This window comes from Nerophis lumbriciformis, linkage group LG06, assembly GCF_033978685.3.
Source record: "Nerophis lumbriciformis linkage group LG06, RoL_Nlum_v2.1, whole genome shotgun sequence".
Classification (NCBI taxonomy): Eukaryota; Metazoa; Chordata; class Actinopteri; order Syngnathiformes; family Syngnathidae; genus Nerophis; species Nerophis lumbriciformis.
Window position 1 is genome coordinate 37,215,662 of NC_084553.2, and position 19,960 is coordinate 37,235,621.

The 19,960-nt window shown below is 38.0% G+C and overlaps 1 protein-coding gene across 1 annotated transcript in view; it reads right to left on the reverse strand.

Annotated features, from left to right (window-relative positions):
- The window catches only part of csmd1a (CUB and Sushi multiple domains 1a), a 1,090,750-nt gene that overhangs the window by 394,358 nt on the left and 676,432 nt on the right, over window positions 1–19,960 (reverse strand). The window contains exon 10 of the mRNA XM_061964242.1: window positions 3,764–3,885. Coding sequence (XP_061820226.1) covers window positions 3,764–3,885 — 122 coding nt within the window. The remainder of the gene's footprint in view (window positions 1–3,763; window positions 3,886–19,960) is intronic.

The window sequence follows — 19,960 nt, forward strand, 5'->3', positions numbered from 1 at the left end:
ATCAGTTTTTGTGTAATGTGTAGATAACTAACTGTACTTGGAACGCCCCCTTTCGGTTGCCAGAAATTGATATGTTGCACCCTCTTGGTGTGACGTTATCTACAGAACTGGAGCCCATTTCCCCACATAGACAGTGTGAATAAATAAATGTAAAACTATTTTAACACTTAATTGCATGTTTTTTGTCTTTCTAAACCATGATTACTTCAAAACCAACATGATTAACATTATGAGCGAACAAGAAATGTAAAATAATCTCCATTTCCGGATTCTCCTGCTCTTCCATCTCCTCTTCCACTGACACAATATCCTGAGTTTCATCATGCCCTTTCAGGAAAACATAAGTAAAAGACGATGCAAAATATACCGTAATTTCCGGACAATAAGCCACTACTTTATTCCTACACTTTGATCCCTGCGGCTTATGAAATGGTGCAGGTCATTCATGGATTTTTCATTGTAGACGGCCATAATAAAAATAGTTTAAAAAAAATAAAATACGAGCAAATGCGCTGAGAAGGTGTGTTTTGTTGTGTTAGGCGCCATCTTTATGACAAGTTCGCTTACATCAGGTGCTGCAGTGTCCTTCCATTTAGTGCTTTCAAGTTACTGGAAGTAAAATGACGATCAGTCTTCTAGCTGTCCATAGCATTTTTATTCGTATGGATTCTTTATTCATCACTCTAAGCAACATTTGTAAGTTTTACAGTATGACTAAAACTGTTTATACTTACGAAACCATCCCATGTGTGATGTCTGTCGGAATGTTTTCATGCATATTTGTACGAGCTATTGTAATGTTATGACGCTGGCGTTGTTTGCATTAGCTAATATGCTAACACGTTTACAAGTGTTTATGTATTATTATTAACTTACAACGGCATTCTTTTTGTATTGTTTCATTTTCACAATTTCTTCAGCAAACTCACCAAGATGTCACTGGGACTTCTGTTTTGTTTAATCAGCCGTTTTACAGACAATTAAGGTATGTAAATAAACATTTACAAATTACTGCGGGGTAAATAACTTATTTCGCAACTTATATATCTGTGGCTTATATGTGCAGCTAATATTAGAAAAAATACATCTTATTTTTATGTTCCCTAAAATTTGATGGGTGCAGCTAATATACCGGTGCGCTCTATAGTCTAGAACAGTGGTCCCCAAAAAAGAATGTTTTTTTTTTTTTTTTTAAGTAAATCAACATAAAAACACAATATATACACTATATATCAATACAGTCTGCAGGGATACAGTCCGTAAGCACACATGATTGTATTTCTTTATATAAAAAAAAAAAATTAAAAAAAAAAATCACACCCCAAACCCCCCCCGGTCCGCGAGACAAATTTTCAAGCGTTGACCGGTCCGCAGCTACAAAAAGGTTGGGGACCATTGGTCTAGAAAATACAATTATTTTGTCTTCTTTTTCTCTGCTTTCTTTGTTTTGACGGAGGTGCTGACTGTCCTCTCGAGTGTACTCCTGATTTTTTAGGATTGCATTTTGACTTGAGTCTTTTCCATTTATTTCCATTCAATCTCCGACCAAAACCCTTCTTCGAAATCAGAATCATTTAAAATAATCTGTCCCATTTTGCATGAGTCAATTTAACAGGAGGTCCAGACTTTTCTCGTATTCCCATCATTTGGAAATTAATGCAGGGTGACGCCTACTTTAGTTGTATTGCTACAACCTGCAACAATACATCTGGCATTGTTCATTCTTTCAAATTCTACACAAAAAAATACCATGATACAGGATGAAGATGCTACCAAAACCCAAACTACTCATTATGAAATGGCCTATAGTATTATGTAGATGACATGAGCAGGCTGATGCAGGCCCGCCCACATTTTGGAGCTAAAAAGTGGGCGTTCCAAAATGTGCTGAAACTGGTTAGAAAACAAGCCTTAAATCACCACTGAGTATGTTGGGGGGAATTTTATCATTTATCATTTTTATGTCAAGAACTATAAAATAAGTGCTAAAGTTGTCATCATTAGAGGGGCTCTTAAAACCAAGTCCACCAAACCATCCCAATGCTACTGAAAATGGAGCCGACAGTGGACCATGTGACTCACTCCCAATAGGTGTTTTGTCAAATATTGCACGAGTTCTTTTGTGGTCTTTCGTGCAAGAATGGAAAAAAAAAGCCTGGTGGCTGCACCTCACTTCCCTGTCAACTAAGAAGGAGATTCTCCTTGACACCCCAATAACACCCCGGGATGTCTTCGGTACAGCTGTCATGTCGATGCAAAGACGTGTGCGGACAAAAAGAGAAGGATGATCAAGCCCTAAAGATGTGTTCACCAAGAAAGTCATCCATCATCTTCTCTTCAGTCTAACTCCAAACTTTGGCCCAAACTGTTACATATCCACCCTGAATCACCAGCAACCATACACGGGCCTTCTCGGTCATGGATCTTCCTAGGCAGTCTTTCCTCTTTTTTGTAGTCCTTGTCAAGGGTGTGTCATGTAAGACCACAATGTTGCAGTGATTTTAAGTGCAGGACAAAAATGGTATTTAATGATTAAACAAACAAAAAGTGAGAGCAACAGGGAAGTGCTCTGACTGGGTAGACTATAAAGAAAACACAGCGAAATGCTGGAACACAGCAAAAATACTTACAAAGAATGTGAAGCAGACGGCGTCCATAAAGTACGTGCGTACTTGATCTCAGCATGGAAAGAATCATCAACAGTGACCAGTGAATAATGTCCCGACAACCAACTGGCGTCTCAAACTCAACTTATATAGTGCTAATTACCAATAAAAAACTGGTGAAAAGTGATCAAAGGCTGGCGTAAAGCTGCTACAGGAAAGGACAAAACAGGAAGTGAAAAACCACAAAATAAGAGCGCAAGACAGGAACTAAAACTACACACAGAAAAATACCAAAGTTAAAGTTAAAGTACCAGTGATTGTCACACACACACTAGGTGTGGCATTTGACCCATCTCCTTGTTCACCCCCTGGGAGGTGAGGGGAACAGTGGGCAGCAGCGGTGGCCACGCCCGGGAAGCATTTTTGGTGATTCCACCCCCAATTCCAACCCTTGATGCTGAGTGCCAAGCAGGGAGGTAATGAGTCCCATTTTTATAGTCTTTGGTATGACTCGGCCAGCCTACCGATCTCAGGGCGGACACTGTAACCACTAGGCCACTGAGTAGGTTAGAGTTAAGAAACTCAGGATAAAGCTTGAACTGATACAACAGATCATGACAGTCCTCTCTATTTCGAAAAATATTTAAAAAAGTCGAAATATATTTTGGTATCGGTCCCGGTACCAAACTATTGGTATCGGAACAACGCTGATACACATACAGGTCTACAAAAAACACTACAACTATTAAAACTAGAGCTAAAGTTCTCAGTTGTATAGAGCATTAAAAGGGGATACAAATTGCCAATGGGGTGATTGGACTGATGCCCTTTCAACCTAAGGAGGAGAAAAGACAGACCAAGGCAAACGGAATACTATTTGAAGAAGTAATGCGGTTAATGAGAACATCTCTGCTGTAATGGAGGAGCATGATTAAACATCAATTGGGCTGCAGTGTCAATAGGCTGAAAGAAGTTATACACAATTCAATGACTATAAATAAAGAAGCGTCCATCCCAATACAACGCAGCACAGCACAGAAGGAGAATTTAAAGAGAAAAATACTCTAAATTTATAAGGAGAGAACAGCCTCTTACTAATGCTGATACATGGATGATTAAAAAGTTGTAAAGCCAGAAAAGATTGGGATGACACTTACCTTTGTAGAGTCCAATGTAGTGATGACCCAAACGCAGTGAGCATTGTTCTCATATTGAACAGGATAGTTGGGAGATGTTATGATCCCTCTGGGCCCCCGTAGGTTGCTACCACAGGTACGTGCTACATTGGAAGATAAGAAACAGACAAGGTTTTACAACTATTCATATGGTAATCCAAAAACAGAAACAAAGATATAGAGAGTTAAAAAAGGACTTTTGTGATTTAAACTTGGCCACAAAAAGTTGGACTATTTGCATTCAAATTAATTGTGAAAATAGATTCAGACCTGTCAATCAAGTAAACTTTATCAGATGTTATTCAAATATAATTGACAGCTTTAACAAATACAAGACTTCGATTATGCCAGCAGGGGACGTTAAAATGATATCGAAAAGCTCGACATGTATCCATGAAAATATGAAAAAGCTGCAGGTGGTTGGTGACGAAGCGGCTATAGAAGAATACCGTAGAAGTTCACTCTCTAAGATAAATGCTGTACATTATTGCTACATTACTTCATAAAACTACTGTATAATATTTGTAGAAGTGTGTGTTTCTTTTTTGCTCCCTGTTAAAATGGTGGTGTTTTGGGGGTGAGGGAACAAGCACCAAATACATTGATTTGAATTAATTTCACTGGGGGATGTTGACTTGAGATACAAGTGTTTTCAGTTCAGAGCTCTGTCACTCAGCCAATTAAGCACAAACATTTAGGTACTACTGTGCTTTATCTAGCTAGTAGCCTATTAGTTTGAAAATAGGAAAAACATATTTCAGAGTTTATCATTAGGAAAACATACAGTACAGAGCAGACCTGGGCAAGATACTGCCCATTAAGATTTTTAATCTGGTGTGCAGGACGTTTCCCAATTATTCTTTGTAGAACTTTAACATCGAAACTATAGCCACCATTATGATGTGCAGTGCTGTTTTCAAATTACCGTATGTCTTGAACTATATAAAGTAGTTCAATGGCTGGAATTTGCGGTTTTGAGTGTTATACAAGTTATTACAGTAATCCACTTCCCAGCCACTCAAGGCAGAAGAGGCACCAACCAGTGTGGGCAGAGTTTATTTAGAGAGCTGCCAGCCCGAGACACGGGTGTCAGGGACAGACGCAGAAGCAGATTTTTATGACAAAGTTCTGCAGCAAAATTATATTATATCAGATGTGTTTTTCACCCTTTGTGTTGATATTTCGACGTTTTTGTTGCATTTTTGTTAAGTTTTGCTTCATTGTACAAGATGTTGAATAAAGAATTGGTCTGAGAAGTAAAAGAAGAACGACTTTTATATGTTGCTAATATTCAGCCTTATATCATTTATAGTTAATATTGTAAATCCCACATTCTTTACTTTAATGTACATTTTAGGTGTCTCATTCAGTAAAAAAAAAAAAAAGAGTAAAATTCCGTTCTTTTTTTTTTAGGTGGTCTGTCATAACTTTTTTAGCATTCAATCAGACATTATTGTGAGTTTTTGTATTAGTGTTCCTAAAAAAAGGGACCCAAGGACATACTGTAAAAGAGGGATGTGTCGGGGGTGAATGAGCGCTCCCGGACACATTATTTTCCCAAACAAATGTTTGTTCTCCTCACAATGACACAATTTGACATATACATTTATGTCAATTTCCCTGATATTATTTTGCGTTTATCAGCAGACTCCTTTTTATTGGCCAATTCTGTGACTCCGTCTGCAGTTACGTGAACGCGGTAATCATGCCTTACCTGTTTTATTGAGTTTAGGGATTATTGATAAGGCATACTAGCACTGTATCATATTAAAAGTAGCAACCATGGTGACATTCCAAACTTCTAGTAGACATACTCTTTTTTTCACTCATTCACTTTTTTCTGTTTCACCGTCACAAGCTCTGGAATTTGCATGCATGTTGCGCAGCCCATTAATCTTTTTTTTTTAATCACTTTATTTTCAGAATCGTAAGAAAACATATATATATGTATGTATGTATATATATATATATATATATATATATATATATATATATATATATATATATATATATATATATATATATATATATATACAAACATACAGATACATATATATATATATATACATATGTGGAGGGAGGTGTAGCCAGTGCTGTCTGCAGGAGCAAAACTCACCGCCGCTGTCCATGGTGCTGAGGACGAGCACCATCGGGCAGGGGCAGGGCATGTGCTGACAGCGAGACACAGCTGGCAGGTGATTAGATTTCACAGGTGGTACGTGTTAATCTAATCATCTGTTGTCTTTAACAGTGAGCGGCCGGGTGCAGGAGGAGGGAGAGGGTTGGAGAGACTGCAAAGTCTGGAGCTAAACGTAGCTATTTGAGAGCTTGTAAAAACATTAAAACCTTTGTCAACTCTGCGCAACTGGCTTCCAGCGTATGTATCTGTGAGACCGCAATATATATATATATATATATATATATATATATATATATATATATATATATATATACATAAATATATATAAATATATATATACAGTATATATAATGTAAATACAACTAAATATATAGGAACAAGTAGCAACACTCAATTGGCCCTAGTGTGTGAATGTGAGTGTCAATGTTGTCTGTCTATCTGTGTTGGCCCTGTGATGAGGTCGCAACTTGTGCAGCGTGTACGCCGCCTTGCGCCCGAGTGCAGCTGGGATAGGCTCCAGCATCCCCGCGACCCTGACAGGGACAAGCGGTAGAAAATGGATGGATGAAATTCTGTGAGACATTAGAGTTCATATACAGATCTAAGCATTTGCACACCGTCTTTATAAGCGACATGTTGAGAGACATTCCACTGCAAAAAGGCAGTGGAAGAAAAGGAAAATAAGGTGATGGAGGCAGTGAGTGATGTAGAAAGGGCAGAAAGGTTAGAAAGAAAGAGAAAAAGAGGAGGACCTAAGGATGACTGCTCTGCCTGTTAATTAGAAAAGAGAACTTAAACACACTGTGGCTCACAAACACACGCACCCACACACACGCACACACACAGACGCGCACACGCACACACGCACACACCCAAGCACAAAGAAACACATTAATGGCTATTCATTCCAGAGATCAGCTTCTAATTAACAGTTAGGTCTCAAAGGAGAATAAGAAAGCTCATGGGTTTGAGTCCCTGGAGAGGGCCAACACCAGACACACTCAGTGGAGCAGTTGCAGTGCATCCTCGTTTTGTCTGCTTGTGTGAACGCACCAAAGCCTCCAAAACACGGTGCACAAAAAGTTCAAGGGATGAGGCAAACCAATTGACAAAACATGTCAATTAAACACACACAGTCTCCATTTGGTGATAAGGTTCAACAGGATTGGGCAAGGCATTGTACTGTTCCTAAAAACATTGCGAGGGGAAGCCATTATGGGATTAATTAATTAATTAATGAGCCAGTGAACAGTGAAACATAAACCTTAAGGTTTACTGCACAATTCAATGACTTTCAATACAACTGCATCAGAAAAATAAACCTTTAAGGATAATTATGCTTAGTTTTGGTTAATGTATTAATGAATTTCGGCCTAATTTACTTAAAAGCTTGTGTGTTCTAAAACACATGCAAACTTGATGGCATACGTAAAGGGGATCAATGCTGCCAAATCGGACCATTTTAATAAACTCCAGGATTGCTTAAATAACTCAGACCCTAGGCAGGTGTGGGAAGGTGTCAAAGCAATTACAAACTTTAAAAAAACAACTTCTTCCTCAGTGAAAGGCAGCGCCATCTTAGCTGAGGAATTGAACAATTTTTATGTCCGCTTTGACAAGGAAAACACAGACCCAGCACTGCCCCCCTCTCCTCCACAGTCCTCAGCTCGCATGAAGTAAGACTCACCTTGCGTAACATCAACCCAAGGAAAGCAGCTGGACCTGATGGCGTTCTGGGCCGTGTGCTTAAGCACTGCGCGGACGAACTGACGTATGTATTTGTTTCCATTTTTAATCTGTCACTGTCTACATCCTGGGTCCCTGCCTGTTTTAAAACCGCTACAATAATGCCCATCCCCAAACAGGCCATCATCTCATGCCTAAATGACTACAGACCTGTAGCACTCACCTCCATACCTGCCAAATGCATGGAGAGACTGATATTGAAACGGATTAAAAAGGCAATAACAACCCATATCAGTTCGCGTACCGGGAGAACCGATCAACCGAAGACACCATCGCTATTGTAATCCATAGACTCTTGGAACATCTTGAGCTTAAGGACACTTATGCAAGACTGCTCTTTGTCGATTTCAGCTCAGCATTTAACACAATAAGGCCAAACAGACTCAGATCTAAGCTTCACAACCTTGGTCTGAACACCTTCCTCTGCAACTGGCTTTTGGACTTTTTAACGAATCGCACACAGTACGTGAAAATAGGCTAGCACATTTCTGCCACGCTCACCATCAACACCGGTGCCCCAAAGGGTTGTGTGCTAAGCCCTGCGCTCTTCACCCTCTTCACACATGACTGCATAGCCTCTTCAACATCCAATCTCACTGTCAAATATGCCGACGACACCACCGTGCTTGGGCTCATCAGTAATAATGATGAGACAGCATACAATGCAGAGGTCCAACAGCTGGCTTCATGGTGTGCTAACAATAACTTGGTTCTTAACACTAACAAAACCAAATAACTAATTGTAGACTTCCGCAGGAAAGGGCAGAACAAACACCCTCCACTTTTAATTAATAACAATCTCGTAGAAAGGGTCAAGCATTTCAAATTCTTAGGGGTGAACATAACAGAAGATCTATGCTGGAACATTAACACTGCTTCTACAGTCGGAAAGGCCCAACAACGTCTTTTTTTTTTGAGGAAACTAAAATGCGCAAACATTCCGCAGAAATCAATGGTCAACTTTTACAACTGTGCCATCAGCAGTGTCCTCACTTACGGATTTTTAGTGTGGTTTGCTAACTGCACTAAAGCGAACCAACAGGCCCTCCAGCTAGTGGTTAAAGCGGCAGGGAAAATTACAAGGACAATACTCCCAGAGATGAGTGCCATGTACACAACTCGCTGCCTAAAGCGAGTACACAACATCCTGAAGGACAGATACCACCCAGCACATGGCCTCTTCAACCTGCTACCCTCTGGAAGGAGGTATAGATCGATTTGCGCCAGGACCACCAGAATGTCTCACAGTCTGTATCCGCAGGCTGTGAGACTGCTAAATGAACAGCCTGCCCCTTTGCTGCCCCGGACCATCTTATTACCTCACTCTTCACCACCTCAATAATTGTGCTCTGGACATTGCATTGCTGCAACATCAACGTAACACCCATCAGACATCTGACTGTTCCCACCCCCACGTCACTCTTATCGTGATCTTCCTGACAATGCTAAAATGCTAAAATGTAAACTATTGTCAACCTGCACATCAATGCAGTTTCTATGCCGCTGGACAAAGTTCAAACAAAATCTTGTTGTTCATGTATGACTTAAGTGTTATTATGACAATGACAATAAAGGAATTGATTGATTGATTGATTGATTGAAGCTGATCTACTATATGTGTGCAAAGTGGATTGCGTCTGTTAAGTGAGCAGAATAAGGCGTGCAATCCATTTTGCGTCTCTGTCTTCATTAATATGCCAAATATATGCTGATCACCAAAACACCCACAAAACTGTGAGGAGAAAATGCAAATATAATTATTTAGCACCCGCAATGTAATTCATCAACACTCATCACCGTTTTGCGAGCACTATTTTGCGTTTTATTTAGCACGTGTCAGAAGGACGTGCAAACTGACAGTTAAACACACAGATGCAGGATCAGTGCCCGCGCTACAAAGACAGACTATGGACAGACGAGAATCCTCCGTCCTACGTGTGAGCGTCAACATTTTGGATGGTCAGAAATAAAAATAATATATCAGACATACCGTCTATTCCGCAATTTCCTTTTATATTTTTATAGCTGCTAGAGGACCTAAGTGGCTGATTAAAATTAATGAAATTGATACTTTTTGGAGTCTACTGATGTTTTGTAAATGTTGTTAGTTTTTTTAAATTTAGGAAATATACTGTATTACTATATCTTTAACATAAAAAGACATCTTTCTTTGGACATTTTCTTACATTTCAGTCATTCCAGTCACACAAATGCGCTGGTGATGCGATCCACAGCCTCACGCACAGAATTAAGTGTCATATACGCATATGTTTCCGTTGTCTAGATTGCGATTCAGAAAAGGTGTTACAGATTATAGATGTGTCCTTAGGCCATGTCTACACTAAGTCGTTTAACCCCTTAAACAAATAATTATTTAGCCTAAGCCCCGTTTCAGCCACACTAAACCATCGTATAAGGTCCCCCTCCTCGGACAATTTTTTACACGGGTAAGCGTGGCATGTGTTTCTTGAATCTCCGGCACTTAGCTTTGTATGGACTCATTGATCGTTTACAAACTGAGTTCAGAGAGGAAGTGACGCCAGAAAGACCGTGCCCCATACATGAAGTGACGTAAGAAAGAACCCGCCACAGCCAGCTTCATAACAAGGCGGTTTCATAACTCGGAGCTAACCACTGGAAATATGAAGGCGAGTCATCCAGACATGCCTGTGTTTCTCATTCTTCTACATGTACAGATGCTTGTGGAAATCACACATGAATACCTTAAGAGAAAGCGATTAGCGAAAAACTTTGTCCATTTGTCGAAGGAGAGACAATGAGAATGCGAGCTCCTGTGGATGTGATAAAAAAGATAGCGTGTGCTTTGTATTACCTGGCTGTCGAGGGAATACTGACTACGGAAAACGGCGAATGCTTAAGGACTGGCAAAGCAGACTGTATCAGTTATTGTCCGCCATGTATGTTGCCGACTCAACGTCTAGGTCCAGAGTATATAAAGTCACCAAAAACACATAGACAATGAAGGTGAAGGCAAAAGAGTGAGGAGTGTCCTGACCAGATATCTAGATCCCTAGTTTGATTGATGTAAAATGTTATTTATCACATTGTTTACGTGTCTAATAAAGATTTGATTAACTGATGATGGCTCGGGTGTGATTCACTACAATAGGGCCCCACAGCACACTGGATTCCAGTTAATTAAAATACCACAACACTGGATATTGTTCAGATAAGTTCATTTTAATTTAAGAACTTGGAGATGACGATGACGTGCGCATTTTTCGCGCATGCGTTTTAGGTCGCGTGGTGCCGCCGGACGGAGTGGGTCGGGGGTCTTAAATGGTGGCATTGTTGTGTGTGGACACGGATAAGGTTAGGTGGGATTTACCCTGGATAACCTTAGTGTAAACAGGGCCTTAATCACATCACTCACAGGTGGGAGCACGATAACATGAATGTGCAGAAAATGATTGTCTGTCTCCTTGGTAAAAGCCTCCACGCAAAATCTTTATTCAAATAACTTTTCAATTGCACACGCAGTGTTAGTAGATCACACGCAACACTCAGAGTACACACCATTTTATTTTATAGGGTGATGAAGTGTCCCAAGATTGTCTCCAGACATGAGCCCAATTCAGCACCTTAAACTGAAGTAAGGTGGATGAGTGCAAGGTGTCTGACATCCACCACCTTCACTCGTGTTATCATCATAGAAGAGTGCAAAACTATTCTAGTAACAACCAGTGCAGCTCTGGTGATGTCCATGTCTTGGGAGATTCAAGGCAGTGCTAGATAACAATGGTGCTCACACTAAATAGTCATTGGACACAATTTAGGAATGCTTTGCTAGTTACTTACATTATAAGGGATGCGTGTTGAGTACTCTTATGAGATGCTCCATATCACACACTTGCCCAACATTGGGCCCCATTCAGCAACCGTTCTTAAGAACACATTTTGTTCTTAGGCCCACTTACGAAGTTTTTAAGGAGATTTTTGTATTCACCAATGTTTTCTTAGCTGGGATTTTTTTCGTCGGTAAGAACAAAATCTACAAGTGCTCCAGAGCTCTCTTAGGGTGGCCTATTTGTTCTTAAGTCTGACAAGTTCCCTTACTTCTATTGTCTAATGTTCAATTAATAGCATAGCTAGATAGATAGATAGATAGATAGATAGATAGATAGATAGATAGATAGATAGATAGATAGATAGATAGAAAGATAGATAGATAGATAGATAGAGTGATATAGATAGATACATAGATAGATAGATACATAGATAGATAGATAGATAGATAGATAGATAGATAGATAGATAGATAGTAGGGCTGAGAATCTTTGGGTGTCCCACGATTCGATTCAATATCGATTCTTGGGGTCACGATTCAATTCAAAATCGATTTTTTTCGATTCAACGCGATTCTCGATTCAAAAACGATATTTTCCCGATTCAAAACGATTCTCTATTCATTCAATACATAGGATTTCAGCAGGATCTACCCCAGTCTGCTGACATGCAAGCAGAGTAGTAGATTTTTGTAAAAAGCTTTTATAATTGTAAAGGACAATGTTTTATCAACTGATTGCAATAATGTAAATTTGTTTTAACTATTAAATGAACCAAAAATATGACTTATTTTATCTTTGTGAAAATATTGGACAGTGTGTTGTCAAGCTTATGAGATGGGATGCAAGTGTAAGCCACTGTGACACTATTGTTCTTTTTTTTTGTATAAATGTCTAATGATAATGTCAATGAGGGATTTTTAATCACTGCTATGTTGAAATTGTAACTAATATTGATACTGTTGTTGATAATATTCATTTTTGTTTCACTACTTTTGGTTTGTTCTGTGTCGTGTTTGTGTGTCCTCTCAATTGCTCTGTTTATTGCAGTTCTGAGTGTTGCTGGGTCAGGTTTGGTTTTGGAATTGGATTGCATTGTTATGGTATTGCTGTGTATTGTTTTGTTGGATTGATTAATTTTTTTAAATAAATAAAACAAATAATGAATAAATAAATACATTTAAAAAATCGATTTAAAAAAAAAAGAGAATCGATTCTGAATCGCACAACGTGAGAATCGCGATTCGAATTCGAATGGATTTTTTCCCACACCCCTAATAAATAGATAGATAGATAGATAGATAGATAGATAGATAGATGGATAGATAGATAGATATAGATAAGACAGACAGACAGACATATAGCAAAATGAGCAATATGTAGACATTTCAAAATACCGTGTGCGTGCGTACACACACACACACACACACACACACACACACACACACACATGCACACACACACACACACACACACACACACACACACACACACACACACACACACACACACACACACACACACACACAATCATCAATTACCGGGGCGTTGATTTAGTGATTGGCAATGCTTTTGCTGTTACTGCAAGATGCCGCAGATCGTGCCCTGGGGAGGGAGCGCATTGTTCACGACCATGTAGACCTATTTGCCCAAAGTGACAAATATTTATTTGAACACTTCGGGGCTACTTCAGCTTTCTTAAACTTACGTTCTGTCATTATGTATTTCCCCTGCGGGATAATACGAATTTCTCTACTGTAATCTGTTTGTGTTTTCTCCGTGTGTTTGATGTTGGGCTTTTCTGCCGGAATTGTGCCTTCATATGGGGAATTAAGGGCGTTTACCTATTCAAATTACGGAATTGAGGGTGTTTACATATGCATATTGGGGAAATAAGGGCGTGTTTATATGCAAATTATGATAGACATGCACACGCTAACCATTTGGCATTCAGCAACTTAAGAACAGCAGGTGGGAACAATTTGGCCGTTTAAGAACACGTCATGAATTTGAATGGACTCCTCTTAGGAAATCACTTAGGAAGAAAGATAAGAGCAAAAGTTAGGAACTTATTGCAGAATGGGGCCCAGTGTTGGTAAATGTTTTGTACAATATCAATCAAAAGTTTAGATTTGGGGTATTTTTTTGAAAGGATAAACTATTCCTCATATCGTTCCATATCAGTCTTTGCCTCACTCTCCCCTCCAGCTCTTCTGTCTCCTCCTGACAAGAGTGGCCGGTATCATGAGGGCGGGCGCGTCTTAGCAGCCACACACTAACTTAAGACGAGACACAAACCAGATCCACAAACACACACGCAGTGTAATACAATGTGACAGGGATCTTACAGTATGTGTCTGAGCACAGGGACGGCCTGTCCGTCAAACACACCCATAGCTCAAGGCAAAGACTGCTGCAGAGGTGTGTGACACCATCCTTTGGATACATGCTGTCAATGTAGGCGTGTGTGTTGGTGTGTGTGTGTGTGTGTGTGTGTGTGTGTGTGTGCTTTGTGTTGTATATGCCAGCTGTCTGCCTTTTCTTTGTAGAGCAATAAAGGCAATAGTATTGTCAGCAAGTATGTGGGCAGTGAGTGTCCCTGCATCATTGCTATGACACTCACACAGCCACCAGTGTACTGCAATCATCATCACACAACAAATGTAAAAGATAACATGTCTCTATGATACTGGGGGAGAAATAAAACGCCCGATATGTCAATGTCAGTCATAAGGTTAAATTCACAAAAGTGTCAAGGCCTACTATAAATGTTGATGACGATTTAGGTCATACAAATGTTGCAGCTACTGCACATAAATGAGTTGGAAAGAAATGTTAATCAGTTAGCTACTTTGCAACGTATACACACATTAGGTCATTAGGTACATTTGCAAACTGTTATTTAATCAAAAAGCTGTATCAATAATTTACTTTGTACAAAGATAACACAAAGGTTCATTTAAACATATTGCTTACAATGGATTAGTCTGGGAGTTGTTTCTAATATTTAGTTATATGATGCTGGAAACCACAACCACAATGATAATCGGATCATTACTTCGCTGATATAGTCAATCAAAACTGAGCATTATATTTGCAAAGGCAGATTTATATAAAAGTATTATTTCTGCTCCTTGGCGAAGAAAAGTATACTAAGGGCTAGGTCAAATAAAGGTTTGCGTGCAAAACGCGTGCAAACTTGATAGCACATGCAAAGCTGATCTACTAAACTTGTCCGCAGAGTATTACATCTCTTAAGTGAGCAAAACAAGGAGCGCAATCTGTTTAGCATGTATGTCATGGGTGTCAAACTCTGGCCCGCGGGCCGAATTTGTCCCGCCATGTAATTTAATTTGGCCCTTGAGGCAATATCAAATTAACATTAGTGCTGGCCCGCTGGTATTATACAGCGGCGGAGCATTCACCGCTAATACTCATACTTGCCAAACCTTCCGATTTTCCCGGGCGACTCCCAAATTTCAGTGCCCCTCCCGAAAATCTCCCGGGGCGACCATCTTTCGAATTTCTCCTGATTTCCACCCTGACAACATTATTTGAGGCGTGCCTTAAAGGCACTGCCTTCAACCTGTCGTCACGTCCGCTTTTCCTCCATACAAACAGCATGCCGGCCCAGTCATATACTATATGCCGCTTTTTTACACACACAAGTGAATGCCAAGCATACTTGGTCAACAGCCATACAGGTCACACTGAGGGTGGCCGTATAAACAACTATAACACTGTTACAAATATGCGCCACACTATGAATCCACACCAAACAAGAATGACAAACACATTTCGGGAGAACATCCGCATCGTAACACAACATAAACACAACAGAACAAATACCCAGAACCCCTTGCAGTACTAACTCTTTCGGGATGCTACAATATACACCCCCCGCTACCACCAAACCCCGTCCCCCCCAAACCCGCCCCCGCCCACCAAGTTAATGTTGATATTTACCTCAGAAGGCTGCAAATAGAAAAGAGGCATTCGATTTTTTATTAAAATTGTATTTAATATACCATTTATGTTTTTTTGTTTGTTTTTTGAAAGTTGATTTTGCACTATTAAGTTATATAAGCGTTGCTTGTTCCATATTCAGTGTTAAAGCAAATCAATGTAGCAAATTGAGCGATAATTAAGGTTTTATTCATGCACTTTCTCTTGCTACTTCAAGGCTTGAATGTTTGATTAATTCATTATTGTTATTTTATTTTCAAATTTATTATTAGCCTGTTGAAAAAGTTTATTTTGATATTTAATTCAGAAGGCTGCAAATAGAAAAGAGGCATTCAATTTGTATTTAAATTGTATTACATATGCCATTGATATTTTTTAATTATTATTATTATTATTTCAAACTCGATTTTGCATGTCACTAAATTTATATAAGCCTTGCTTGTTCAATATTTAATGCAACATTTGTTTGGGTCCCTATAAAAAGGTTAATTTGTTCAACCTTGGCCCGCGGCTTTGTTCAGTTTTAAATTTTGGCCCATTCTGTATTTGAGTTTGACACCTCTGGTGTATGTCTTCATTAATAGGCAGAATATATGCTGTACATGTATTTAATTATTTAGCACAGAGTATGATTTATCAAGACTAACATTGTAGTGTGGGAGCCGTTTTGCATCTTTATTTAGCACGTCTAAAATGTGCGTGCAAACTGGCAGTTGCACAGAAATCCCCTTCCTACGGTACATGAGCAATATTAAAGACCGAAATTGGGCCACAAACAAAATTGTGTTTAGGGCCAAAAAAACATGCATGCTTAAAGGAGAACTGCATATTTTTTTTAAATGTTGTCTATCATTCACAATCCTTATGTAAAACAAGAACACATATGTTTTTTTTCTTTTTTTATGCATTCTAAATATTAAATAAATGCGATCAAAAGTCCGCTTACAATGCAGCCTATGGGAGCCGCTCTATTCTGCCTATAAAAGCCCTTAAAATAATATCTAAACACCTCCATCAAGGTTTTATATAAATTATGTAAGTATATATGTAATGTAAACAGGCACATTCATAATAACATTTAATATTTACACATTTTTATCATCTTAGGAATATACGGCGCATTAAGTTAAAAAACGGATCACGATGTTCACATTTATTTTCAACTACATCACTGATTTCTACTCACTGCATACCTCATGAGCGCCAAACATAGTAAGACGTCACAATTATTTTCTTGTGTTTTAAGCACATGGGCCAGACGTGGCCGTCAAAGAGGCTGGTGATTAAGAGAGGTCGTATAATGCATCTGTTGATCCTAATTAAAAAAAAATGTCTCAGTTTAAGGTAAAATAATACTTGTAACTATTACAATGAATCTGAGTTCAATACCTTAATCAAAAATGAAAATCTGTGTCAATATACTTTTTCCAGTTAACATCTAAATACACATAGTTTACCCCAAAATTTGATGTATTCATCATTTTTTTAATCAACTTTAGAAAATACATTTTCTGTGCTTGCTTTATCTGAAACCTGACTTAACAATGATATTGCACAACTTTACTCATTACCTCAGTATCATGCTGTACATGTATGTCGGAGAAATACAAACGTTTGTAAGACGGGTGGTGTAGTTTCTATTTATATATAAATAAGGAGTTTACATTTATTGAAAATAAGGATCTGAGTGTTCATTTAAGCAAAAGTGAAGTAGAATCAATGTTGGTAGAAATTCAAAATTGCAGTAATTTTGGAGGGAAGACTCTGATTATTGGGTGTATGTATCGCCCATCTGACAGTGACAATAAAGTATCTGTATTGGAGCACTCTGCGATGAGGTGGCGACTTGTCCAGGGTGTACCCCGCCTTCCGCCCGATTGTAGCTGAGATAGGCTCCAGCGCCCCCCGCGACCCCAAAGGGAATAAGCGGTAGAAAATGGATGGATGGATGGATATTGGAGCACTGTCATCCACTTTGGAGATGATTAGTGTCAAAAATAAGGCTTTTATTCTTTGGGATTTTAATATTGAGTTAGTTCTTCAGTTGATTTTCAAAATTCAATGTATATATATATTTTTTGTATCCACTAATTAATAGACCAACAAGGATAAACTCATCTACAACTTGAATTGATAATATTTTAAATACTTATTTCTTTAATTCAATCTTTTCTGGTTTAATGCTTACAGATCATCTTCCAGTATTTCAGTTTTTTAACAATATTTTGCAAAGAAAAACTGAATTTGAAATGAAACGTCGTGAATTTAAGAAAAATGTGGAATCAATGAAAATCTAATTGGCAAATGCGTCATGGGATGACGTTTTCAAACATCACGATGCTGAGATGGCTTACCAAACATTTATGCAAATATGTATTGCTTTGTTTGATTAATGTTTTCAGTTTATATAAATCAAAAATACATTTAAAAGCAGAATTTCAAAACTATGGATCCATCAGCTATTTATAAATCTTCCATTACTACAAATAAGTTATATACAAAATGTCTTATTATGTCTTATTAAAATATAAAAATCAGTTTATTAAAATACTAAAAGATGCCAAGAAAAAATATTACTCAGAAAAGTAAAAAAAAAATACTGTAAAAATGTCATGAACAGCTGGAGTGTCATAAATGAATTGCTGAATGAAAATCATTCTTTCAGAGGTATTCCCTCTCAGTTATCTGATTGTGTCTCTAATTCAATGTATTAAGCAAATGGGTTTAATGATTTCTATGGCTGGAAACACTATTTTTACAAAACAAAATGATGATTATTGTCATCTGGATGTGTTTGACCCTCCTACTCCAAATGAAGTACTTCAAATGCAACTGGAAATTAAAGGTGTTGCTCCAGGCCACGATGACATAAGTGCCAGTCTTGTAAAACAAGTAGCTTACTCCATTATTGAACCCCTAACACATTTTCTCTCTCTGTCTCTTAACAGGTGTCGTATGAATCGATTTAAAAGTAGCCAAAGTAACACTTGTGTATACATCTGGGGATGCTAGTATATTCAATAACTATCTGCCTATTTCTGTGTTACCTGTCTTTTCTAAAGTGTTGGAAAAAATAGCTTATACAAGATTCATAAAATATTTGTTTGATAACTGTATTTTGTATATTCATCAGTACGGTTTTAGAGAAAAGATATCAACAGAAATGGCGCTGCGACAATTTGTTGATAGGATTGCAATCGGTTTAGATCACAATAAATATACTCTTGTGATCTAAATCCAAGGCTTTTGATATTGTCAAGTTTAAAAATTCTTCTAACCGATTAAAAAAAAAAACATGGGCTTGAAAATGTTCTTTTAAAATAGCTATATAGCTATCTTCATGAAAGAGAACAATACGTTTCTATTAATAATCAAAATTCTAACAGAGCTACAATAGTTTCTGGGGTACCTCAAGGTTCCATTTTGGGACCTCTTTTATTTCTAATCTATAACATTGATTTAAAAAAGTTTGTAAGACTGTACTGCCTTTTATGTTTGTCTTTCAATATCCCATTATAATTGTGATTGCTTAACAAGAGAAGCAAAACTAAAGAACTGTTAAATATTTCTGAATAGTGAACAAATTGTCACTTAATATTTAAAAAAACTAATTTTATGATTTTTTGTACGAAAAACAAAAGCTACAGTAAAGAAGAGGTGAAATTATATATTGATGGCATTAAAGTCAGCTTGGTGTCTCAAACCAATTTTTAGGAGTTATTGATGATGAAAAATCTACTTGGAAACAACACACTGAACTTGTCTGTCGCAAGATGATGAAATCCATAGGTATTTTGAGTAAAGTTTGTTGTATTATTAATCATTCTTGTATGTTAACATTATACTACAGTTTAATATATTCACATATCACATATTATATCTATACTTGGCATTCATACCTTTATAAAACCTTACTAATCCAAAATAATTTTTTGAGAGCAATGCATTTTTCCAATAGACAGTCTTCATCTGCTCCTCTTTTAAAAAGGACAGTATTTTGACAATATTTAATGTGAACATGTATAGTATAGCTATTTTTATGTACAAGTATGTAAATTTTTTTGTTGATTTACCAATAGTTTTCCGTATTTTTTTTACATCTTATGAAATATATTTCTATACCCAACAAGACACTGTCATGTGTTTCATTTACCTTTATATAGAACATCAACTAAGAAATGTACGCTAAAATACAGAGGCCCCTCTCTTTGGAATAAACTGCCACAAGCTCTTCATATCTACAACTACACTTTATTTAAAAACAAAAAAAACAATTGAAGTCCATGTTGTCTGAAGTGCCATCCATCCATTTTCTACCGCTTGTCCTTTTCGGGGTCGCGGGGGGTGCTGCAGCCTATCTCAGCTGCATCCGGGCGGAAGGCGGTGTACACCCTGGACAAGTCGCCACCTCATTGCAGGGCCAACACAGATAGACAGACATCATTCACACTCACATTTACACACTAGGGCTAATTTAGTGTTGCCAATCAACCTATCCCCAGGTGCATGTCTTTGGAGGTG